This window comes from Pinus tabuliformis, chromosome 2_2 (genome assembly GCF_031772625.1).
Source record: "Pinus tabuliformis cultivar Carrire ecotype Pingquan chromosome 2_2, CPIR1, whole genome shotgun sequence".
In the NCBI taxonomy this organism is placed as follows: Eukaryota; Viridiplantae; Streptophyta; class Pinopsida; order Pinales; family Pinaceae; genus Pinus; species Pinus tabuliformis.
In genome coordinates, this window is record NC_142300.1 from 226,061,173 (window position 1) to 226,088,040 (window position 26,868).

A 26,868-nucleotide genomic window follows, 5' to 3' on the forward strand; every position below is an offset into this window, starting at 1 on the left:
TAAAAGTGAAAATGAAGATACTGAATACCTCTTTCTTCGCTGCCCGCTCACACAAGATCTCTGGAACGCCATTCTTCTCTCTATCTCTATTGACTTGAAATGGCAGGCTCCTCATCTATTAGATTCTTGGAATGTGTGGTACACCTGTAAATCTTTAAAACTAAAAAATGTACCACTTCTTATTAGCTGGGCCATCTGGATTGCCAGAAACCAAGCCATTTTTTTACAGAGACCCCCCCACTAGCCTACTATCTCTTTAAGGATTTTAGCTAATTATAACTCCATCCCTGACGAGGAGGAGCCTTAGAACCAAAGGAACATTATCCCTAAACCCATCGATCATTCCCACCCTTGGGATTATTTTGACGGATCAACATAGGAGAGGGGCTACAAGGGTGGAGCTATACTTCACTTATCTGATTCCCATGTTTACAAAATCCAAATGGGTCTGAGAAGGGGAACAAATAATTTTGCAGAACTGGTATCGATTAAAAACATCATTCATTTTGCACTATCCAAAAACTGCAAACAATTACAACTATTTGGAGATTCTCAAATTATTTGTAACTGGTTGAATAAATCAGTACACCACAATTCATACTCTCCACAACATATATTGGATGAAGCACATCGACTCATAACTCATTCTGACGTCTTCTCTTGCCGTCACATTTACAGGGAACGCAACACAGCTGCTGACAGCCCCTCCAAGGAGGCAGCACAAAGTGACGACACTAGCTGGTTAAATATGGAGGAAAGGGACGACAGATGTTATCAGTACTTCCATAGGCCATTCATAGAGCTGGAAACTTGACAGTTTCACACAAATGACTTTTTGTAATTTTGCAATTTTGTTTCTTTTGAACAGTGGTTGACAGACATATGTAAGAACTCACTGTTTACTTTTTTATCAGTACATATAGCTACAGGGCTCTCTGGGTAGAGCAGTACATATATTTATAGACTCTTTTATGTTACATTAAAAAGACTTAATTGGCGAACAAAGTTTTGACTAGGCAAGAAGGAAAAGCATTTCCTGAATATTGTATATGCTATGCATTTTGCAAAATGCAATTTCATTATTAATAAAGAAAGTGCGACTTTTTCCATGGGAAAAAAAATGTTATGTGCCATTCTTCTTGACATTAATATATTGCTTCAAATAACTAATTTGACTAAAGTTGTAACTATTTCCTCTTTAAATATTTTAACTAAATAATATATTGATATATATCATTTTTGCTTTTTCTATGTAAATAATTTCTTAATTATTTAATGTTCCCATATACATCTGCATTATTTATAATACTTAACCAATATAAAAATACTTTATTTATAAAAAATTAAATATAAATTAAAAAAGTTAATAATGTTGTTTTTGTTTTAGCAAATATTTCACATAATATATTATTCATGTCATGCATGGAAGTGAAAACTATGTTTGAAGAGGAAAATATGTTTATTAAAATGTTTGTTTTATTCTTTTACATATGAAAACAACCATCCCTAATAACAAACCACAAATATTTAATTTAATAAATATTTATTATGTATTATATAATTTTTAAAATAATTATTTTATAAAAAAGAAAATATTACTACAATTTATTGAGATATATAAACTCTATCCATTATAAATATTTATTATATATTATATTATTTTATGAAGAAAATATTCTTTTATTACCCAAGTCTATAAACATATATAAACTATATCTCTTATGAATTTGAATTTAAGAATAAACATATATTCATAGTTGGTCTATAGGGCTTTTGGAACACTTTATAATAAAATTATAAAGAAATATTAATAATCTCTTACGTGTCATAAGGTTTAAGGAACCAATTGTAGTCTCTCCTCCTTTCATAAAGTTAGATAGGTCAACTCTAGTCTAGGTGTACACTAATTATCACAATCGTCTCCATCAATTAAATATTAAGTAAAATTAACAACTCTAAGAAAGCATCAATCATGAGGTCTTTTAATTATTGTATTTCACTATTTATGAGATTTATGTTTGGCCATTACAAAATTTCACCATATGTTTTTACATGGTTAATGATTTATAAAATATATTAAGTTGTGTTTTTAATTATTCTCAAAACAAAATATAATATTTAATATAAAAAAGTTGTAGCTAAATTTATTAGCAATAAAGTATAAAAAAAAAAATTATTTGAGTAAAATTTATAATAAAATTAGATAATATCAAAATATAGGATTTAAGTTATGTTTTTTAGGATTTTGAAAAGTCCTTATGGTTATATATTGTTAAAAAACTTATAAAATAAGTAGTGTTTTATATAACATAAAAGTTAGTGAATAATATAGTTGTTTTTAGTTTTATCTTATTTAATGTCTAAAGAATGTGATTCATGCCTATGGAGGTATCTATCTTATTTAATACTCAATGTTTTTTTTTTTTGAGCTTTATTAAGGTTGAATTATTAAGTTTAGTGAACCAATTCTAATCTTTATTTTCATAAGGTTAGATAAATCAACTCTAGTTTAAGTGAAAACTAATTATCACCATCATCTCTATGAATTAAATATTAAGTAAAATTAGAAATTCTAAAAAAACATGAATCATGAGCTCTTTTGATCATTGTGTTCACTATTTATGAGATTTAGGTTTCACAATTACAAAATTAAAATGTATGTTTAATGATGTATAAGAAAATATTAGGTTGTGTTTTTAATCATTCTCAAAATATAATATAATATCTAATACAAAAATGCACTAGCGAAGTTTATTAGCAATAAAGTATAAAAACACTAGTTATGAGTAAAATCTATGGTAAAATTAGACAATATATAATACACAATTCAAGTCATGTTCTTTTGGGAATAAAAGTCGTTGTCATATATTCTTAAAAAAATTCTAATATAAATAGTGTCTTACATAACTTAATATAGTTATTGTTAGTTTTATCTTGTTTAATGTTGGTAGAATGTGATTCCTCGCCTTATTTTTTGTGATGCACTAGAATCTTCATGGTCACTAACCAAATTTACGTTCTATTACTATTTATAAAGTCCTCATGCTTGCACAATTCTCTGTATACTTCATTAACATACATGTAAGTCATGTTTATGAGTTTTGTATGTTTCCAATCACATTAGGATAAGAGAAATTCCCAATTATTAGGGATGAAATTCCTTAGAAATAGATTATAGACCTAGGAGAATTACTAATGTAGGGAGAGGATTAGACCAAGGGCAATTGAATGGAGCAAATGAGGACAAAAATACCACATAATTTGAAGTCCCAAGAATAAATGAACCTCCAAGGAAAGCCAATTCAAAAGAAAACCATGACCCTAGACATGACCCAACACTGGTATAAGGATATGATTAGAGCATGAAAACGAATTTTGATATTTCATCAATTATGGTAAACATCTAATATCTAATGCATTGATTAGGGACTCCAAAGTATTAACATTGATTGATTAGGGGTATTTACCTAGAAGATGCACTAAAGTAGGTTTGGTCATCACCATGACTTATCATTCAGTAATCTACATGTATATTCAACTATTATCCCCACCTAAATTTAGAGGTATTTTGCAAAGAGTTTCAGAATGCCATCCATGGGATGTGGTTGGTATGTGCCGAGTTAGCATAATAGTAATGCTCTACATATCCAATTCCCTACTTCATATCATTCAATGTCCCAGCTACCTTGACATGTGTTGGATAGCGAATTCCAAACGTGAAATTACTGCTTGGTTGACAGTGCTAAATATTTACAATAAAACTTCCTAGAAACAAAAATTTACAATAAAACTTCCTAGAAACAAAAATGTCTGTTTAAATACAAACAATAAATAATGCTAACTTACCATTATATTAGAATCACCAAGACTAATCGACATCCTCATTATATTTACATTTAAAGACAATAATCTTGAAAGAAAAACCTACCATTTTATTTAATTATTTGTAATTATTGCTGAGCACATAAATCAATACTTCATTTTCCACTACATAGAATCACCCATACTAATCAACATCCTCATTATATTTACATTTAAAAACAATAATGTTGAAATAAAAACCAACTATTCTATTTGATTATCTGTGATTGTTCCTGAGCCCACACATATATCAATGCCTCAATACCTCATTTACAGTTAGGACTGATCCCACCCACTTCCTTCCAATAATTAATATATTAATATAATAAAGAACTAATCATTTTACAATACCAACTTTTTTTAATTTATCATTATTTATATTTGTTTACAAAAATCAACGATCTTAAATTATCAACGATCTTAAATTACTATCTGATTGAGTTTGACCCGTAGCTTTAAAGTAAATGCGATCCCCACCTTCGGAAACTTCTCCGAAAACACTTGAGCCATCGTATGTTACCTCAAAAGTTTCATTTTTTAAGATATGTGTCGTCTTGTATTAATCTTTTTAAATTGTACAAAAATATAATACCTTTTAATTGACAAGTTTGACCAGCAAACCAATTAATTATTCGTCGAAAATTAATAATATGCTAGCGAACCTTCAAAGAAGGTATCAACGCCTAGAATGGCCGGTATCTTTTTCTTCCCTTCACGCAGTCACTCCCGTTGCGTGCACGGTGCGTTTGTAGAGAAGGAATCTGTCATTTTCGTTTCGGAACAAACATAGTAAAACGCGTAAACAAATATCAGTGCTAAGCATTATTTAATCAATCTACTCCCAACTTCGAACTATGTCTCAAATACAAATCTCTGTACCAAGAAAAGGAGAGAAACCATGGTGGAGTGCTGTATGTGCGGGGATGTAGGCTTTGCAGAACATCTGTTTCAGTGTGGGAATTGCCAATTCCGCTTCCAGCACAAGTAGGACTACACACTTTTTTTTAGCATTGTAATGTTTTATATTAGTATGTATGGCATCTTCAGCTTCCTGTTTGGCTTAGCATTGTAATGTTTTATATTAGTATGTATGGCATCTACAGCTTCCTGTTTGGCTGAAAAATAATAATGTTTTGATCACGAATTTGCAGATATTGCAGCAGAGGATATTTCTATGAAGATCATATTGAATTGTGCGAATGGTGTTTCGTGGAATCTGATCAATCGAGCGGCTTTACTGCTAATTTCTATTCAAACACCAAATCTAAGACGGCCATAATAAAGAACATGGATGGCAAAATATCAAATGGCTCCAATTCTGTTAGAAGGAGATCAGGCAATGCGTTCACTGTCAAACCAAAAGAAGATGAAGCCAGACTTACGGTTAAACGTAATGATCGAAAAGCTAACACGGCATCAGGATTGATGAGAACTCTCAGTAAAACAAATATGAAGATTGCTCCTACAAGAAGTAGGCGAAGGATAAAGCTCCTCCATGAAATCCTATGTTAAATTTATGTTTCCTGAAACTAGAAAGTGTGACATCCTTCTGTTTGGGATTGTAAATTGTGCTCCAAATGTTCCAGGAAAGATATATATATATATATCCTCGGTAATCCTGACCGGTTGGATCTGAGTAATATTCTCTTTCATATGGCAGTTCTCCCTACCTTTTATGTAAATTATTTATTTCACGTTTATGGAAGATATATTGACTAATAGACAGATTCATTTTCCTCTTTAAAATTTGATGCCCGATATCAATTCGCAAAGTTGGAAAAGAGTAATTGTCTCCTGATAAATTCTAGACTATGAACAAGATTGTAATCATTTACTGGAAAACCAGAAATATTCTAAGCCTTTGATAAAATAAAGTTTGAGCGTTTTATGAGTGTAATCATTTGCTACCAATATTTTTTGGTATAAGAGCCGGAATATTGCAACATAGTTCTTGACGAAGATCTAGAAACAGATTGAGTGAGCATAAGAGAATCTGCATTGTGTAGACGCGTGGAATCTGCAAGTTGTAGATGTGTGGGCATGTTCCTCCATCAAAATCGCGGACTGGGTACTCGCTAGGGCAACAGCTGTAGTTATCATCACAGCAGCTGGCCGAATGGAGAGGGCAGCGGCCCTAGGCATAGGTGTAGCCTCCGAAGTGCAGCGGTTGTGGGTAGTTTTTCAATCGAAGAAATTGTTGGTGGCTGTCTACAACAGTTTTTAGGCATACATTGGGTGGTTGTCTAGAATATTTTTAGGTGTATATTGTTTTGCTTAGGATTGAATCATTGTCTAGTATTAGACTATAAGACTTTGAAATCAAACTTCCCCATTTAATTTTTAGACTACATCTTAGAAATTTTTGGACCATATCCTCGCTCAGTTGCTAGTAGACTTGTAAACTTTAAATTGCTGCTGTGGAGAGTCTCATCACAATTTTCGATTTGGCCTTTGTAGTAAAATAACACTAGATGATAGGATGCAATATTGTTGGCTTGTAACCAATGAAATGTAATTGTAGGCTCCCTGGCATTTAAGTCTCTTACATTTTTTCTATTTCAGCTGCTTTTTCAAGACTACTTGAGTAGCTGTGAGGATTCTATGCTAAAAATTTTAGTAGTACTGTTATTTTAGAGAGTAGTACTGTTATTTTTATTTTAGAGAGAAGTTTCCAGGATTAATCACACTGTAAGGATTGGGTAGAGGTTTTCGAACCAACTAATGTGGTTTATCATGACAAGGTGATAAATCAATTGATTTGAGAGAATAAATAACATGAATGCATTATTGTCCACTGTTACCCATTTAGAATTAGTAGTTGGTGAAACAAAATCAATTTCTTAAAAATACAGTTGTTAAGTAATAAATAATTATTTTGATTTTTTTTCACCAACAACTAATTCTAAATGGCTAACACTAGACAATGATGCATCCATGCTATTTATTCGTTCAAATCGATTGATTTCTCACCTTGTCCTAAATATGAACACATTAGTGATAAAAATGCAATGGTGTGTATTAAATGAAATGAAATCCACTAGTCAGTTCTACTAAAGAGAGTCTGAACTAGGAGAGTGTGGCTCTGTAGAAAGCTCTACATTGTTCATGTACATCACACATTAAGTTAGAACCATAACCTAAAAAATGGAAACTAATTCCTATAGTGAGGTCACGTGAACCAACTCACTATTCTAAGATATTCTCCATTATCTCTAACACTATCCCTTAATAGAGAAGGGGTTCACAAACATGCCTAACTTCTCCCTAAACATTTCAAACTTGATTTTTCCAAGAGGCTTAGTGAAAATGTCTTCAACATTATCACATGTATTACAATATACCAAATGGATTTCTTTTGATTGCACTTTCTCAGTGACAAAGTGGAACTTTGTATCAATGTGCTTACTGTTTTTGTGAAACACCAAATTATTACCAAGTTTGATTGAACTCTGATTGTTGTATCTAATTATTGTTGCATCTTTTTGTTCTTCTCCAACATCCTCCAGAAGTCTCCGCGACCAAACTTCCTCACACGTTGCTGCACACATAGATTGATACTCTGCTTCTGCTTAAGACAACGAAACTGTGTTTTGTTTCCTGCTGCTCCATGTGATCACCCCGGATCCAATGTTGAATCCATAACATCTGCGATCGTCTACATTTCCAGCAGTCTTTATCTGTAAATCCTGTCAATCGAACATTAGAGGAATCAGTATAAAGAATACCATAAACTACAGTACCTTGTAGATACCTCAAAACACTTTCAAGTGGCTTGGACATAGGTTGACTTAGCATAGCGATTGCATAAGCCAAATCTGATCTAGTAGTGGTGAGGTAGATTTGGCTCCCAACCACTTGTTTGTAAAGTGTCACATCTTCCTCTTTAGAGCCATCCTCACTCTGTAGTTCGATGTTCTGCGGTAATGGTACTGCTGCAGGCTTACACTAATCTATCCTAAATCTTTCTAATAGTCCTTTGACATACATTCCCTCGGACAAAAATGTTTTTCCTGAATCTCTCCAGATCTGAAGACCTAAACAATATTTTAATTCACCAAGGTGTTTCATTTCGAACACCTGTGACATCTGTTGCTTGATTTATTTGATCAGATACGTAGCATCACATGTAATAATTAAATCATCTATATACAAATAAATAAACACTATGCACCCTTGTTCATCTTGCATGATATAAAGATTAGGGTCATTTTTGCTTATGTTGTAGCCAAATTATAGAAAAAATTAATCAATCTTTTCATACCAAGACCTGGGTGCTTTCTTTAGTCCATAAAGTGCTTTCTTTAACCTACACACTAAATGTTCTTTCCCTTTCTGGACAAACCCTTTAGGTTGCTCTAAATAAACCTGTTCTTTCAATTCTCCATTTAAAAATGCAAACTTTACATCTAGTTGGTGAATCATCCAATGTTTCTTAGTAGCTAAAGCAATCAACATTCTGATGGTACTAAGTTTAGCTACAAGGGCAAACGTTTCTTCATAGTCAATGCCTTCTTTTTGTGAGTATGCGTTTGCTACCAATCTAGCTTTTAATTTATCTATAGTTCCACTTGGGTTTATACAACCATTTACAACCTATGGTTTGTTTCCCTCTAGGAAGTTCAACCAGCTCCCAAGTGTTGTTTCTGATTATAGATTCATATTCCTCTTTGATAGCTATTTTCCATTCGCTACATTCATTTGCTTCCTTATAACTACAAGGTTCAACAATATTCATCATACTAGTTATAAAGGCATTTTCCTTATATATTGCAGGCAATTGAGCTTTCCTACCTAATCTCCTAAGTGATCGGGTATCTTCAAACCTTGTCTCATCATAATTCTCTTTTTCTTGCCACTGTTGCTGCCACTGTTGCTGTTGTATCTGTTGCTATTCCTACTGTTCTTCATCTTCTGCCTTTGTCTATTGTTGATCGTGGTTGTTTCTTGTTTCTTTATTTTCTTCTTCCACCAAGTACGGAATATCGCATTCCTCATTGTGCTTATCAGTGGAATATGACATCTCTACTAACAAAAATCTTGTGAGTAGAGGGATTAAATAAAATATAATCTTTATATTGTGAACAATACCCTATAAAGGTACATCTAATGGCTTTTCAATCTAGTTTTCTTATGTCTTCCTTTGGAATATGGGAAAATGCTTTACACCTAAATACTCTTAAATGTTTCACTGCAGGCTTAAATCCATATAGTGCTTCATAAGGAGTTTTAAACTCAAGACTCTTTGTAGGACTCCTATTTTTTAAATAAACCGCAGTATTTAAAGCTTCAACCCAAAAACCATTTAACATATTCTTACCTTTCAACATGCTTCTAGCGCATTCCACCAATGTTTAGTTCTTTCTTTTTGTTACTCCATTCTGCTAAGGAGTATGGGGTACTATAAATTGTTGTAATATTCCATGGTCTTTACAATACTTGATAAGCTCATCCTTCCTGTATTCTCCCACTTGATCGGAGCAGATAATTTTTATCTACTTCCCTGTTTGATTTTCAATCATATTTCTGAACAGTTTAAAGTATTAAAATTTGTGGCTCTTCTTACTCAAGAAATATACCGAAGAAAACTTTGTGCAGTCATCAATAAATAGTAAAAAATATACTGAACCTTCTAATGACTTTGTTTGCATGGGTCCACAAATATCTGTGTGCACTAATTCAAGTATATCTCTCTGTTTCTTCTCTATTCGAATAGGGAATTATTCTCTATGCATCTTTCCTAATGTATAGGCATCACAATCATTATGCACTTTTTTTAACATAGGAATATCTCTTACCATTTCCTTTTTCTGAAGTAACAACAAATCATTGTAGTTGATATGACCAAATCTCTGATGCCACATGTCTTCTGTAGTCAAACCCGGTGCTATTAAAGCTCGAATTAGTGTTGGTCTTACATCCAATTTTTACAATCCTGTTCGAATTCCTGTAACAATTGTCTTCATGCCATCTAGTAGCTCTTTAATATAATAGCTAGATTTAAAAAATTCAACTTTAAGCTCTTGATCTGTAATCATGGATATAGAAATCAAGTTCTTTGTTATACCAGGCATATACATAACATTATAAATTTGTCTTACGTTACCATTAGGTAAAATGATAGAAATTTTTCCACATCCTTTGATCTGATGACTTCTATCATATCCTAGGTAGATTTGTGCTCCGTCGTTGATTTCTTTAAAATCTTCAAACCGTTGCTTGTTCCATGTCATATGTGTTGATGCTCCCGAATCTTTATACGAGATGTCTGCATCAATATTCTCATCATGATCTGCCATGAAAAATCTAAAATTTCGCTCATGATTATCATTCGTGAGATGACCTGCATGTCTTATCTTCCTTTGTTGTTCTTCATGATATTTCTCCTTCTTGCACTCTCTAGCTATATGACTATGTTTTCCGCAATAAAAACACTTAATTACAATGTTGCTTCTATTCAGATTCATAACTTGGGTCAGATTTTTTCTTTTCTATGAGCTTCCTCCGTTCTATTGTTGCGGATTTACTTTTCCTTTGTAGAAGTTCCTTTTTGCCATCAATGCAAGATCGAAACTCTCAAGCTTTAGAGACGATCTTATTTCTTCTTCTTGCATTAGTATTCCTATCAGTTCTTCAAACTTCGACATTTTCTCTCTCGCATTTATCCCATTGATGAACATCTGGTAGTCATCGGTTACACCATTCATGGTAATTGTTACAAGATCTGTATCTTCAACTGTATGACCAATGTCTACCAATTTGTTCTTTAGATCTTTGATCCTTTCTATGAAGGTAGCAACTATTTCATTCTCCTCCATCTTCAGGGATAAGATCTTTCTCTTCAGGAATAGAAGATGATTTGTATTCCTGATCTCATACAGATCGTTCAAAATTCCCCAAATTTCGCTCACTGATTTACATTCTATGATATGTGGTATGATGTAGTCTTTCGTTGACATTTTCAACATTGTCTTTGCTTTACCCTAATGCTTCTCTGAATCTGAGACTATTTTTGATCCACCTGTTAGCTTATGTTCATCCCCATTTGCAATCGTCTAAGCACTATGCACTTCTAGCAGAGTCTGCATCGAATTTCCAATTCGCATAATTGGAGCCATCGAGCTTGTTATGCTCATTCAAGCATGCTTCAATCATTTTATTATTCATCTTTGCAATTTAAAAAGCTTGACAAGGAAAAAAATGTTAGATTTACCCCAGATCTGTGTCAAAGACAGAGATCGCTGATCTCCAATGTTGTTTTCAACGACCTCCTTCTGGTCTTCTCTCGGCAGACCTCGGCCTCCACGCAACCTTCTCTCAGCCTCCACGCAACATTCTCTTGGCAGCCACCACCAAAATGCAACCCCTCCTTTTGGTTGTGTTGTTTGTTGTTTCCCTGACCTCATAGCCTTCTCTCGGCTTCTCTCACCACGGTCGTCACGCTTATCCACCATGAAGTCGCAGAGATCTTTGCGCATATACACTTGATATCTGTGATGAGCTTCAAAATGAAAATGAAAATGCACAGAAGGTTCACAGTGTGATCTTCATGGTTTTTCCTCAAAGACGCAGCGATTTCACATTGGGCACAACTGTCAAGTTCCTCACTCAACGAATAGGTTCTCTCAGCCCTGCCGCTCTGATACCATGATAAAAATGCAATGTTGTGTATTAAATGAAATGAAACCCGCTGGTCAACTCTACGAAAGAGAGTCTGAACGAGGAGAGTCTCGCTCTGCAGAACGCTCTACATTGTTCATGTACATTACACATTATATAGTAATCACAGATTTAGAAAAGTTAGAACCATAACCTAAAAAATTGAAACTAATTCCTATCCTGAGGTCACATGAACCAAATCACTATTCTACAATATTCTCCATTGTCTAGAATAGTTTTTAGGAATACATTGGGTGGTTGTCTAGAATAGTTTTTAGGTGTATATTGTTTTGCCTAAGATTGAATCGTTGTCTAGTATTAGACTATAAGACTTCAGAATCAAGCTTCCCCACTTAATTTTACACCACATCCTAGAAATTTTTGGACCATATCCTGACTCGGTTGTTAGTAGACTTGTGAACTGTAAATTGCTGCTCTGAAGAGTCTCATCACAATTTTCGGTTTCGCCTTTGGAGGAAAAGAACACTGGATAATAGGATGCAATATTGTTTCCTTGTAACCACTGAAACATAATTGTAGGATGCTTAGCATTCACGTCTCTTACATTCTTTCTATTTCCAACTGCTTTTTCAAGACTAGTTTAGTAGCTATGAGGATTCTCTGCTAAAAATTTTAGTAGCATTGTTATTTTAGAGCGAATTTTTGCGGATTAATAACATTGTAAGGAATGGGTAGAGGTTTTGAACCAACTAATGTGGTTTATCCTCACGACAAGGTGAGAAATCAATCGATTTGAGGGAATATTTGGTGAAACAAAACCAATTCATTAAAAATCCAGCTGTTATGTAATAAACAATTATTTTGATTTTTTTTTCACCAACAACTAATTCTAGATGGCTAAGACTAGACAATGATGCATCCATGTCATTTATTCCCTCAAATCAATTGATTTCTCACCTTGTCCTGAAGATGAACCACATTGGTTGATTACATCGACCCAATCCTTATAATGTGATTAATCCGAAAAACTTCTCTCTAAATTGATAAATCACAAAAATATTACATCTAACATAGCAATGTTATTGTTCAAAAATATGGAAGATAAAGTTGAAGCATGCTAGAATACTAGAGTATGGATCGTAGGTGTTATAAAAATATCGCGTAAAGGCTCATCTCCGAAGAGACTCATAACGATGCCTTCTAAGCTTGGACGGTCCCACTTCATGTTGTGACTGTTTTTTTTTTACCTACAATATGCAAGGGTTTTTGAGCGTTGGAAATCAAATTCTTTGGTTGTCTTGCAAAATCTGCATAAAATTCTTAAAACCTTGATTTTTGTTTACTATCGGAATTTGGTTTTTTTTTGTTTTTTGTTTTTGAAAAGGTTAAGTTGCATCATATATGGTGACTTTCCGATGTTTGTGATTGAAACTTTACAAGAGTTTTATGATTAAGTTTATTTCCAAATAAGAATAATAATTATCGGAAAATAAAAATGAATTGGTTTCTTTCTAAATGAAATAAAATATAAATAAATAAATAAATTAATTAATTAAAATCAATCGAAAATTAAAATTAATTAATAATAACAAAATAAATTTAGATTATATTAACGTTAGTCTATAAATTAATATTTAAAAATTATATAAAGATTATAAATCAATTAAATCAAATAATTAATTTATTAATTAAATAATTAGATAGGTTTCTGGTTTATAAATTAAATTTTTAGGACTAAATTAATTAAAACTAATTAATAATTAATTAAAACATAAAAATGAAAATAAAAGTAATTAAAATAAAATAGTTATAATAATTAAAATTAATTAGACTAATTAATTAATTATATTAAAAGAAACATAAAAACAAAAAATTATTAATTAATTAATCAAATAATTAATTAATTTAACTAATTATTAAAAAATTTAATCAAAATTAAACTAATTAAATAATTTCTAAACTAATTAATAATTAATTAACATAAAATAAAATTAATAATTAAAATAGAGTAATTATAAGTTGATTAAATTAATTAATTAATTAGACTAATTAATTAATTAATTAATCAATCAATTAATTAAACCAATTAATAAATAATTTAATTATAATAATTAAAATAAATAAATAAACAAAACAAATAAATTAAAAAACTAAAATAAATAAATAAATAAAGAATAAAGAATAAAATTAAACTAATAGATGTAGGCTTAATAAGCTTTCACTATTTAGGATTAATTAGGTTTATATATACACTCGTCGGAGGATTCTTCTCTCAAAGAACAATATCTACCATTTTTTGGTCTTGATGATGGATCCCCCTTGGGTTCGAAACGTCGACATGATGAATATGATACTGTGGATAATTTGGTAAATACTACACAAAATAACGACCATAGGAGCTTAAAGTCTTATATTATCAAGAAATTTCCAGTCAATTTTTTTTTTTTTTCATTAAATAAAAAGGTGATTACAATAGTAAGTTTCTGATTTGTTTCTTCCATAAACTATATACTTAATTGATTCATCTACCAAAAACGCACATATAACTGCTTTCTACCTATAACTATATTGATCAAAATATCCTTTATTGTACATGTGTTTCAACTTACAAAAGAACAAAATATTATTACTTTCCCCCCTTTGAAATAGAAAGGATTGCCTTTTCCTTTGCCCCGAATCGATCATCTTTTCATCATGAGAAGTGTATGAATGTGAAGGAACAATGTAGCAAAAAATTACAAAACTATTTGTCATTCATTCGAAAATATACCTTGTTGAATAGCGGAAAAGAAAATCTCTACTTGTATTTAGAATTAAAGAAGAGACAACATAAGAATAGAATGTGCACATTTTAGGTGAAACTAGGGCAATTTAGAGAGTGCGTGCACTCAACACATTGTGCATTCATCAATAAGAAATTTCATACATATATAAGGTAACCAACACAATCTAGAGAGTGCATGCACTCAACACATTGTGCATTCATCAATAAGAAATTTTATACATATATAAGGTTACAAGTTTGTTGAGGAGTTTGTACAAGTCCATGAGAAATAGGATCTGAATCCTAAATAAAACTCACAACTTGATTGAGACACCACAATCACAACAAACTTCTAATAATAATACACTCTAGAATAATCTACATTTCTATATTAATTCCAAGTAGGCCCCTTAATTGAGAAATGGATCATAGCACCTGATAGCTAGGATTTACAATTTAGTCTTACAATTTCAACTGCATGATGTAATTGTGTTGAGGTCTTGTTCTCATTATTTGCAGCGGGTCACCAGTTCCTTGAGCCTAAAATTTTTCTTCAATAGTTGCGGATTGTTGTGCTTTATCAGTAGACTGCTACCATATTTTCTTATAACAATGTATGATCTCTTTTGGACTCCAATTCATTAGAATGCCATGAACCTATTCAATTTCTTCATTGTTCATGTAATTTTCGACATTCATCGATTCTTCATATATAGTTGTAACTATTATGCCATATTTTCTTATAATAATGTATGATCTCTTCTCAACTCCAATTCATTAGAATGCCATGAACCTATTCACTTTCTTCATTGTTCATGTAATTTTCGACATTCATTGATTCTTCATATGTAGTTGTAACTTTTGTGTAAATATTAGTTCCTTATCACTCCTAATATTTGCACATTGAACTTTTCCACATAACAAATTATCTATTCATTTCTTCTCCTACAACATTTGTAACCAACCTTCACTTGAAATTTTTTCCTCATCATATATTGGTTCATAAGTTGTAGCACATTCGGCATTAAATATTGAATCATAATGAGTTTCCATACTATCACATGCCACTTTACTATCAGGAACAAACATACTTTCAAAAACACCTTCATCTTCAATTATCTCAATGCATTCCATTTTGGGCTGGTTTAAATCTGTATTTGGAATTCCTCGTGAATTATTTAAATTCCATTCAAAATTGTTTTATTTTACTTTTCCTACCAATAATATCCTTCTCCTTTTAACAATGCATGAAATGAATAGGTGAAATAATCATAAAACTTGACTAACCTGGTAAAATTTAGCTCTCTATAATAGTGAAAGCACAAGGCCTTCCACATCTAGCAACTAATCTTCATAAGAACCACATCAATTCCATCATAATTGAGCAATAAGCAGCCACACTGTGTTACACATCTTCACTTTGTAGTCGGTAAAAAACACCACCCGTCCAACTCCATGTAGAGGTTGTTTGACATTGTCAATCGGCCTTAATTGTCACTCAGTTGGGCTCCACATAGTGTAAGTATCAGGCATAAAAATTCCTCGGCATCATCAATGTTCGCACCAACAATATGTGCCTCTAGACAGGTTGCTCAATCGGTGGCTTTCGCTTTAACACAAGAAGTTGACTCTCCACAAAAATCCAAGGAACGATTCAATTTCGACAACTTTAAACACTAGTCACTTGAATACAAATACAGATTTGGTGCCCCATTTAAGAGTAAGTTGAAACACTGTATACTGACATGAAGTTTCAAGCCGCGAGCTTGAAAGTTACTCCTTTAACTTTTTAAACAAAGATATAGAGGCACCTATGCCTGTTAGCAAATTTGGAAATGTTATTGATATTGTAGAGTGTGTTGTGGAAAGCTTGGTGAGTTTGAGCATAGGGAGGTGGAACGTGAGGATTTGACAGTCGTGGGTGTTTGAATTGTGCTTTTCATTTTTGAATAGAGAAGTTCCCTATGCAGGAACTCTCCTGGTGAGATAGGCTCATTTGGGAGTTTTCAATTTCTTTCATAGTTTGACCATCATTAATTTTTAATTTGGTATCACATATTGAGAATGTTTTCTATGTTATCCTATGATACCAATTTAAAGATTAATGATGGTCAAATTATGAAATAAATGGACAGTACTCACGTGAGGCTAGCACACTATGAGTTCTTGCATAGGAAACTTCTCTACTCAGCAATTATAATATCAATTCAACATCCACAACTATCAAATCATCGCACTCAACCTCCCTCTTTTCAAAGTCACCTAGCTTTCACCTAATGATACTAATTTAGAATTAAGGAAGAGATAGCATAGAGAGGACATGTGCACCTCTCAAGTGAGACCGACTCAACCTTTAGAGTGCCTACACTCAGTAAATTCTACATTCATCAGCACATTCTACATTCATCAACAAGAAAGTTTGTAAATATATAACATTACAAGTTTGTTGAGGAGTTTGAAAAACTACCTAAGAAATAGGATCTAAATTCAAAATAAATACCACAACTTGATTGAGCCACCACAATCACAACAAAGATCTAATAATAATACACTCTAGAATAATCTACATTTCTCCATTAATACCAAGTCTTGTGTAAAATATGGCAGAGATGGTTAGAGGAGCTCGAGGCACTGAAAATGGTACAGGAAGTCCAACTACCAACCAAATTTTAGTCAAAGAAGTAAGAATCATAGAAATAAGATTAGATGGAATGAGAACAACACAAATAAGAACAGTCGACATTGATGACATCAATGATCTGGAAGATTCCATAGAAGAGTAAGAAGTTGACGGTGAGGAAGAGACTCCATAAGAAAAATGATCATGATAATCACAAGATTGAGTAGAAATCCAAGGTTGGAGGTGGCCATGTACGACGAAAAATTAAATGTTGAAGAGTTGATCAATTAGATAAGAACCATGGACAAATATTTTGTATATGAGAATGTAGTCTACGAGATCAAAGGTGGAATTTGTAGTGATAAGATTGAAATGACATGCCTCACTATGGTGGGACAACATGCAACCAAAGCAAAGCAGTAAAGGAAAAAAGGAGATTACCAAATGGAACCGAATTGTGGAAATATTAAAAGTTAAATTTATACCTCGGGACTATCAACTAAATATTTTTAAGGAAATGAAAATTTTCAAATAGAAATCCATGTCTGTAAAAACATATACAAAAGAATTTTACAGGCTAAGCATAAGATCTAATGATGTGGAAGAAGACTTGGACAACTTAACTAGATATATTAATGATTTAAGATTTGAGATCCAAGATTAATTAAATATTTTGTCCTTAAGAACCATTGAATAAGCCTACTAGATAGATCTTAATATAGAAGAGAAGATGGTAAGGAAGTAAAGACAAAGAGGAAATGGATGACATACAATAATGAATAGAGGACAATAAAGAGGAGATAAATGAGGTAGAGGATAGTCAAAAAAATTATTTTTAGTTCAAAGGGAAGAAGGCAACAATTCCTATCAGTGAGAACCCTAATCAAGAGGATGTGACTTAAGAGGGAGAAGATCCTATCAAAGAGGTAGAGGATGAAACTTTGTTGTTAACCCTTATATATGTAATGCAGTTGGTCATACATCTAATGAATGTCTAGAGAATACTTCCAAAAATACAAGAAATGTCCACATCACATAGGTCAATGATAAAAATTCTTACGTGCATGAGAACACACTAGAAGTTGAAAAATATTTAATAATGAAAAGGCTCTTACTGAAGTCTACAACTAAGATTAGGGACCCTCCACAAAGAAAAAAATTATTCCAAACTATTTTCAAATCGAAAGATAAATGTTGTAAAGTTATAACTAGTAGAGAAATTATTGACAATTTGGTGTCTCTCGAGATGGTCGAGAGGTTAAACTTGACTAAAAAAATGCATCCTACTCCATACAAAGTGTCATGGCTACAGAAAGGACAACAAATTCTAGTAAATGGACAAGGTGAAGTAGAGTTTTGAATTGGTTGCTACAAAGATAGAGTACTTTTCAATGTCATGCCCACGGACATACGTCATTCTTTTTGGCATACCCTGGAAATATGATAGAAAAGCACTACATGATGTAAGATGCAACACATATAATTTTTAAAATGATGGTAAAAGGCATAAAATTTATCCATTAAAGGATGAAAGTGTATCAAAGGAGAACACTCCTAAGATATTTATACTTAACAAAAAGGAGTTTCTTCAAGAAATAAAATATGAGAAGGTAAAAGTTTCCTTGATTGGTAAGCCTAAGGTAATCCCCAGAAATAAAAATTTGAATGATTTTCCTAAGGATATTAAAAATATGTTGGATAGTTTATTGACATTATACTTAGTAACTTACTGGATAAATTCCCTCCCATAAGTAATATCAAGCATCACATAGACTTGATCCTAGGTGCTAACGTTCCAAATAAAGCAAGTCATAAGATGAATCCAAGAGATAATGAGGAGATAAAATACTAGGGTCAAGAATTTCTAGATAAGGTCTCATCACAGAAAGACTAAGTCCATGTCTTGTTCCCACAATATTAACTCCAAAGAGATATGGAGGATGGAGGATGTGCATCGACTGCTATGCTATAAAAAAGTTACAATTAGGTACAAATTCTCCTTACCTCATGTATATTTTCTATTAAATTGTTTAAATGATGTTAAATATTTGTCCAAACTAGATTTGAAAAGTGGATATCATGAAATCTGAATTAAGGAAGGGGATGAATGGAAACAAGAATTCAAAATTAATAATGGATTGTATGAATGGTTGGTGATGCCTTTTGGATTGAAAGATGCCCAAAATACTTTCATGAGGTTAATAAATGAAATATTGAAGGAATTCATATGTAAACTTTTAATTGTTTACCTAGATGGTATCCTAATTTACAGTCATTAAAAAGTAACATTTGAGGAATGCTAGAATGGTGTTGAGGAAATTGAAATAAGAGAATTTACTAGTTAATTTGAGGAAATGAAACTTTATGAAGACAAAATTATTGTACATGGGAATTGTGGTGTCAAAGGATGCCTTTAAGATGGATCAACAAAAGATCCACGCCATAGTCAATTTGCATACTGCAAGGACCTTTTCTGAGGTAAGAAGCTTGATGGTTGGCTAAGTTTCTGTAGAAAATTCATTAGGAATTTTAGTGGCATCTATTCTCCAATGGTGGAGACTATCATAAAAAGAAAAAGACCATTTTATTGGATAGAGGCTGCTAGTAAGAGATTTGACTTGTTAAAGAAAAAGTCACAAAAGAAAACTTGTCCTAGCACTACCATATGTTAACAAGCTTTTGCAAGTTGAGAGAAATGCCAATGGAATTGCAATAGGAGCAGTTCTATGTCAGGAAGGGAAGCCAATTGTTTACTTTAGCCAAAAAATCAACCAAGACAAAAAGGAATATTATTCATATGACAATGAATTTTATGTTATTATTGAAACCCTAAAAAATCCCAAAAATTTATTCTTTATACTCATAATCATGTGTTGTAATTCATCAATAACTAGAAAAAAAAGAAATCAAAGACATGTTAAGTAGATTTAATTTTTGTAAAAAATTACATTTGCAGAAGTGGGAAATCAAATAAGGTAGCAGATGCACTAAATCAAATTAACTTATTCCTACATAAATTTTAAGTTAAGGTTCGAGGGTTTGTTGATTTTAGAGAAATGCAGAAAAGATCGAGATTTCAAGGAAGCTTTTGCAGCTTGCAGAAACCTTGTCAGTTGAGACATAACTCCATGGCTAGACTATATGATAGCAGAAGGAATGTTGTTCAAAGTTAGGTTGTTATGCATTTCAAAACATTGAATGAGAATATTTTTGTTAAAATAAAAATAAAATGGAGGATTAGTAGGGCATTCGGTACAAGATAAAACTTTTTCCTAGCTAAATGCATTCTATTTTTTCCTAGATATGTAGGTTGATGTCAGCATTCAAAAGTAAGAAGTCAAAATTATAGGTTATATTAGCCCTTACTAGTTCTGAACAGACCATGGGACTTCATTAGCATGGAATTTTTGTTAGGATTTCAAAAATCATATAGACTCAATTTATATTGTTGTTGTTAGATTTTCAAAAATGGCACTCTACTTATCCTGTAAAATGACAAATGATGCAATTAATATTGAAATTTTTTTCTTCAAAGAAGTAGTTAGATTGCATGGATTTCCAATAAGGAATTTTTCTTATAGTGGTACAATATTTATGGGCCATTTTTGGAGAACTTTATGGAAACTGTTGGGAACCAACCTCAACTTCAGTTCAACATACCATCCTAAAACTAATGGCCAAACAAAGGTTGCAGATAGGAGTCTACAAAATATATTGAGAAGTTTGATAAGTGAATATCCCAAGTAGTGGGATAAAATATATGCTCAAGAAAATATCATGTATAATTACTCACCAAATGGGAGCTCAAGATTAAGCACATTTCAAATTTTGTATGGAATGCACCAAAGGGGAATTTATGAATTAGGCAATCTTGGGAAATAGGGCTTTACAAGTGCTAACGGTGAAGATTTTGCAGCTAGTATGGAGAAATTACAAGATAGAGTCAAGGAACAATTATAAGAAATTAGCAGTAATTATAGATAAAAATAAAAAGAAAAACTCAAATAAAATACAATTAGATTTTGAAGTGGGGGGGTTTGGTTATGGCACATTTTCAGAAAGAAATATTTTCCAAAGGGGAGTATAAGAAAAATTAAGAAGATTGGACCATACTAAGTCTTGAGATAAGGCTCCTCAAATGCTTATGAGATATAATTGTCGAAAAGAATTGGAATTTCTCCAATATTTAATGTTTCAGATCGATGCCACTTTAAGGAATGAAAAGTTTTTTCAATAGATTCACCTGTTAATGATGAAATTTAGACTAATGAATGGGAGAAGTAGCTACCTATAACACTAAAAAAGAAAATTGAATCAATAATTTACAAGAGGGTGCTATGGAGAGTAGGAATTACAAGGAGTACTTAAATACTTGATCAAGTGGAATAATCAACTAGTATAAGGTGACATTTGAATGCCAATGATAGAAGTTTCCAAATATCATATCAGTATTGAAGAACTAGGGAATAAAAATACATAACTATATAATTTTCCTCCATGTGTGTTTGATGCACGAGCATCATAATAAAATATTAATTTTTTGAAATATAAGAAGTTTTTTAGAGAATTCTAGATTTTATAGATTTTGAGAAAATATTAGAAATGATTTTTTTTAGGAAAAAGTTCTAAAAGGCTCATAAAATCAAGAGGTTTTCTTTCGACTTCCTCCAAAAATCTAGGAGAGGAATTTTCTCTTGAGAAATCATCGATATTTCCTTCTCAAGTATAAATAAGATTATAATAATTTCTTAGAAACCAACAAAGGTTCCATGCTTTTAATAAAAATAAGGCTCGTGTTTTTTATGAGTTAGATTCCTTGTCTCTAATAGAGATACTATATTTGTGAGCCATTTTTAGAGAACTTTCTGAAACAAGTTGGGAACTAACCTCAATTTCTATTCGATATGCCATCCTCAGAATGATGATCAAACAATAGAGGTAAATAAGATTCTAGGAAATAGCTTGAGAAGTTTGGTAAGTGGAAATCCGAAATAGTGGGATCATGTACCTTCTCAAACAAAGTTTTCATATAATGACCCACCCAAAAGAAGCACGAGATTAAGGCAATTTCAAATTTTATATGGAATGCACCCAACAGGAATATATGAATAAAGAAATCTTTGGAAACAAGATTTCAAAAGTGTTGATGGTGAAGCTTTTGTGACTACTATGTAGGAAGTATAGGATAGAGTCAAACATCAATTAATATAAAGAAATGACAAGTACAAGAAAAGAGAAAACTCAAAGGGAAGGCAACTAGATTTTGAATTTAGGGATTTAGTTATGCAATATATTTGGAAAGAAGTATTTCCCAAATTCTAGTGTAACAAATAGAAACTTAAGAATATCAGAGAATGCAAAGTCTTCAAAAAAATCTTCTCAAATTCTTATGAGATAGAAATTCCCAAAAAAAATGGAATTTATTTATTATTTAATGTTCCAGATGTTGTAAAATCTGGAGATTTACATATTACAACTTATTTTCCTTAACTTGATAATTACTTGTGATCTTAGATGTTATTTAATTAATTCTTTAATTATGTCCATCGAGAAATTACCAAAATAAGAAAATCACAAAGAGACCAAATAAATGGTAGATAGGCTCTAAGCGAAGGAAAAACCCAGGAAATTATTCTCTTCTTCTTTAGAATTTTCTTAGAAAAGAGACATCCAAGATCCAAATACCAAATCCATCAAGCCCTACAAGAACCAAGCCATCCCGCAACAAGATCTGCTTTAGAATGAATTCCAAAACTTCAATATTGCAACTTCGGCCTCAACAATAGAATTTCAGCCTTGCAACTTCTACATAATTTCATCCTCCTACAACTGGAAGCTTCACAAACCCTCACTAGAGAAAGAGAAATATAACCATTGACCAATTCAACTTCTACTTCCTCTTCTTCATCCTTCATCTACTCTTTCTCTCCTTCGCTATTGCGAAACAAACTTTCTTGAGATGTGTGTCCAAATGAGGTTGAGTTGCCTTGCATATATAGCCTTTCTTGAGGATCGAATAATGCTCCTTTAAGATTACTTGGACTTGCAATTGGGATGAGTTGGTCTCGGGCTTATCCATGGCGTTTGCATGATAAAATAAATAATTTTCTTCATTTACAATGAGTCCAAATGGAACTATGACACATGATCAATATGATTCTTTATCCTAGAAATACCTACAAGACCTAAAAGCATGAAGAACATGGTTTCGACTCAAACTTGAGTATCAAACCCATACTCGAAAACAAAATGTAATCTTATTTATCTAAACTTTATTTCTTTATAAAGAATATACATTGTCATGATTACAATTATATCACAATGAAGACTGAACCTAGTTATAGTTTTCAACACTCCCTCTTAACTAGGGAGGTATTCACAATACAAGGAATGTCTATCTTTAAAAATTCTGATAAGAAGAGTTGGATTGATAAGCCATATTTGTGTCAAGCATATTTTCATCATAACCAAAATATTACTTGAAGGTATTATCTGGACAAGCTCATATTTAATTATGAGAATTATGTTAGAAGGCATTATATGAGTTTCCACACTACCTCTCAAGTTAAATACCCCATCCAAAAGTATATATGGTATTCCCCTTTAGGAAAATTCTTATCTTGGATTTGCAAGCCTGGATCCTTAAACAATATCAGTCCTCTTCGACTATTCTTATCTTGGATGAACTTCCTCATCCCCAAAGTGTATCAACCACCAACTTCTTTGCATAGATTCTCCCATCCATAAGAAGTTTTATTATTGATTCTTATCCAATTCTTCAGACAAAGTTTTTTCTTTGTGGCCTTCACTAACGCTTATGGTTGTTAGTCCTAGTCTAGTGCATGACGCATAAAGAAAAGAATGATCAATATCACCCCCTTTGAAGTAGGGAAGATATATCCACAAAACTAATCTTTCCTCTGAGGTACTCAAAATTCTTGCCTGGTAATGCTTTAGTCAATATGTCAGCTACATGTCCATCTATAGGTAGATACTATAACTCTACAACCATATGTCATACCAATATTTTGATGTAGTGGTACTTGTTTTTGATATGTTTTATCTTTTCCTATAACACTAGGTCCTTTGTCAATCTTATGCAACTTTTATTATCGCAATGTATCCATGTGGGGCTAAGTGGTCTTTCAAACAAGATTGATAGTAACTTCTTGATCCAAACTGCTTTCTGACAGACCTCACTTGCAATAACATATTCAACTCTAGCATGACTTAAATACTTTGTATCTTTATTTCTCCTTATCCATGAAACCATGGAAGATCCAAGGTTCAAACATCTCCCTATTTTTCATCGTTTATCTATCCCATGACCATCCCAATTTGAATCTATATATGCTATAAGTTGGATTTCATTCCAAATATACCTGAGGCAGTGATGTATAGTCCCAAAAAGTACCTTATTATATGCTTTGATGCAATCCAATGATAATGTTTTGGCTCCATTTGAGACTTACTAAGGATATTAACTACAAAATAAATGTTTGGCCTAGTATTTACCAACTACTTTAAGGATCCAATCAATTTTCTATAGCAGGTCGGATCTACTAGGCTAAACTCTGAACTCCTCAAACATTTCAAATATGAAATCATAGGATTCAACATGGGCTTATAATCCATCATGCCATATTTCTTAAGCATCTTGATCATATACTTACCTTTATCAAGATATATCTCTCCTCAATTATTCCATACTTCTAGTCCCAAATAGTAGTGCATAATCCCAAGATCCTTCATAGCGAATTCTGCTGATAGTTACTTCTTGCATTCCAGAATCAATTTCTCTACACTTGCGACTAGTAGATCATTCACATACAAGAGTATTATAAATAACTCATGTTGTACCACCTTGATATAGAGATTAGGATATGTAGTACTCTTGGTAAAACCAAGTCTCAAAAGGCATGCATCCATTCTTACATACCATACTCTCCATGATCGCTTTAGGCCATATAGAGCCTTCTTCAACATATAGACATGAGTTTCCCTCTGATTTATTTTAAATCCTCGAGGCTACTCAATGTAGACCTCCTCATAAATGGTCCCATTCAAGAAAGTTGTCTTCACATCCACTTTATGAATATTCCAACCCATATAATCAACCAACAAAAAAGGTCATCTTATTCTTTTATACCTTGTTTCAGGAGTAAAGGTTTCCTCATAATCAATCCCCTATTTTTGTGAGAAGCCCCTTGTTACAAAACTTTCTTTGAATTCTCTATGCCCCCATCTGCAATGTGATTTATCTTATAAATCCATTTTGAAGTGATTATTGATTTATCACTTGGCCTAGGTACAATCTCCCATACACATTTCTTCATTATGGACAAGTTTTGTACTTGCGTTGCATTCCTCCATTCTTTATGCTTAGTTTTATCCTCATAGGAGGACAATTATGCCTCAATCAACCTTGTCATCTATACAACATATCCAAAATACCTCTTCGGTCTCTTACTTTCCCTGGATGTTCATACTGCTTTATGTCCTTCTTCCTCTTGAAGAGTAGCTGTCAACCAAACATGCCTCTTATGATTTTTTGGAACAGTTATTTGTTGTATATGCACGAAAGGACCTTCAACCTCTTCTTGATTAGGTCCCAGTGCTTGACCATCATTATCCCTAGAGATATCCTCATAGGTATGAACTTCTTCTTCATCAGAGTCAACAAAACATATTTTTATTTCTTGTAAGCTATGTTTTCATCAAAGGTGACATCTCTGCTCAGTTTAATGTGACGATCCTCCTTAATATAGATTATGCTATAGATTAAGCATTGTACCCAACAAATATGCCCCTTAGACTGGTAGGATCTAACTTCTTCCTTTTATCATTGGGTACATGAATATAAATGGGAAACCCATATATATGAAGATAATCCACAATTTGCTTATTTAATGTAAATTTTTCTTGCAGGGTCATGTTGTTGAGGATACTGTGAGGACTTTGGTTCTTCAAGTAAACAATTTTTATACATGCCTCACCCTCACCCCATAGGGATTGAGGAATATATTGATCATGCAACATAATTCTGGCACATTCCTCAATATTGTTATTCTTCCTTTATGCTACAACATTATATTTAAGATTTTAGGGAACAATGAGATCCCTCTTGATTCCTCCTTCCTTGTAGAAAGTTATTAATTGTTTGGAGGTGTATTCTCCACCATTATCTGACCTTAGAATTTTTATCTTTCTCTTGCTTAGATTTCCCACTTCATTCATGAGTTAATTTACTTTTGAAATATGTCATCCTTATTCTTGAGAAGGTATTTCTTGATTTATCATCAATTAAAGTTACATAATATTGATGCCCACCAAGAGTCACTTAACTACCATAGTTACACATACATCTAAGTGTATGATATCCAAAATTCCTTTAGATCTAGTTTCACTACTTGAAAATGGTTTCTTTACATTGTTTCCTAGTGCACATCCCTCACAGTTTCCTCCATGATCATCCTTTATTTTTGGGATTCCATTGACCATTTGAATCATAGATGACAAAATGCTATAATGTAGGTTCCCATACCTTCTATGACATAGTTAATAATTCTAAATGAACTAGGGCCTAAGATAGAGGTGAATAGAGTCTATACAATGTTCCCTAATTAACCCAAATCAAACTTGATTCATTAATATTAGAGCCCTTATCCAAAACCAAAACCTTTCCCTAAATAAAATAAACTTTATTACCATTGTCCTATAGAAAAGAAATAGAAATTACTTTTTTCTTAAAATCTGGATCGTATAAGATGTTGTTGAGGTGAATATTTCCACCTGAATCAAGCTCCACAGATATATACCAAATTCCTTTCATTAGATAGCACTTGTTGTCTCCAAGTTTGATAGAGTGAGATGATATTACCTTAGATAGGTTTCAAGTTTACTACATTGTCTTGCCATATGTCTGGAGGCACCATTGTCAATAAATCATTCATTCTCATCCTTGCATGTGCTAGATAAAGCGTAGAACAAAATTCTATCTACTACT

General features: G+C 32.4%; 1 protein-coding gene across 1 annotated transcript; it reads left to right on the forward strand.

The window, feature by feature from the left end:
• The first annotated feature begins 4,712 nt into the window (after window positions 1-4,712).
• Window positions 4,713-5,642, forward strand: LOC149192134 (uncharacterized). The gene is made up of 2 exons (XM_089406316.1): window positions 4,713-4,845; window positions 5,013-5,642. The coding sequence occupies exons 1-2, from the start codon at window positions 4,760-4,762 to the stop codon at window positions 5,371-5,373; spliced, it is 447 nt and encodes a 148-aa protein (XP_089262442.1). The 5' UTR covers window positions 4,713-4,759; the 3' UTR covers window positions 5,374-5,642.
• Window positions 5,643-26,868: the final 21,226 nt, after the last annotated feature.

What these genes read in the sequence shown, in the direction of transcription:
- LOC149192134 (XM_089406316.1), top strand. Translation starts at nt 4,760, where the DNA reads ATGGTGGAGTGCTGTATGTGCGGGGATGTAGGCTTTGCAGAACATCTG. An exon ending in CAATTCCGCTTCCAGCACAA is followed by an intron (nt 4,846 to 5,012) that starts GTAGGACTACAC and finishes ACGAATTTGCAG; the next exon opens with ATATTGCAGCAGAGGATATT.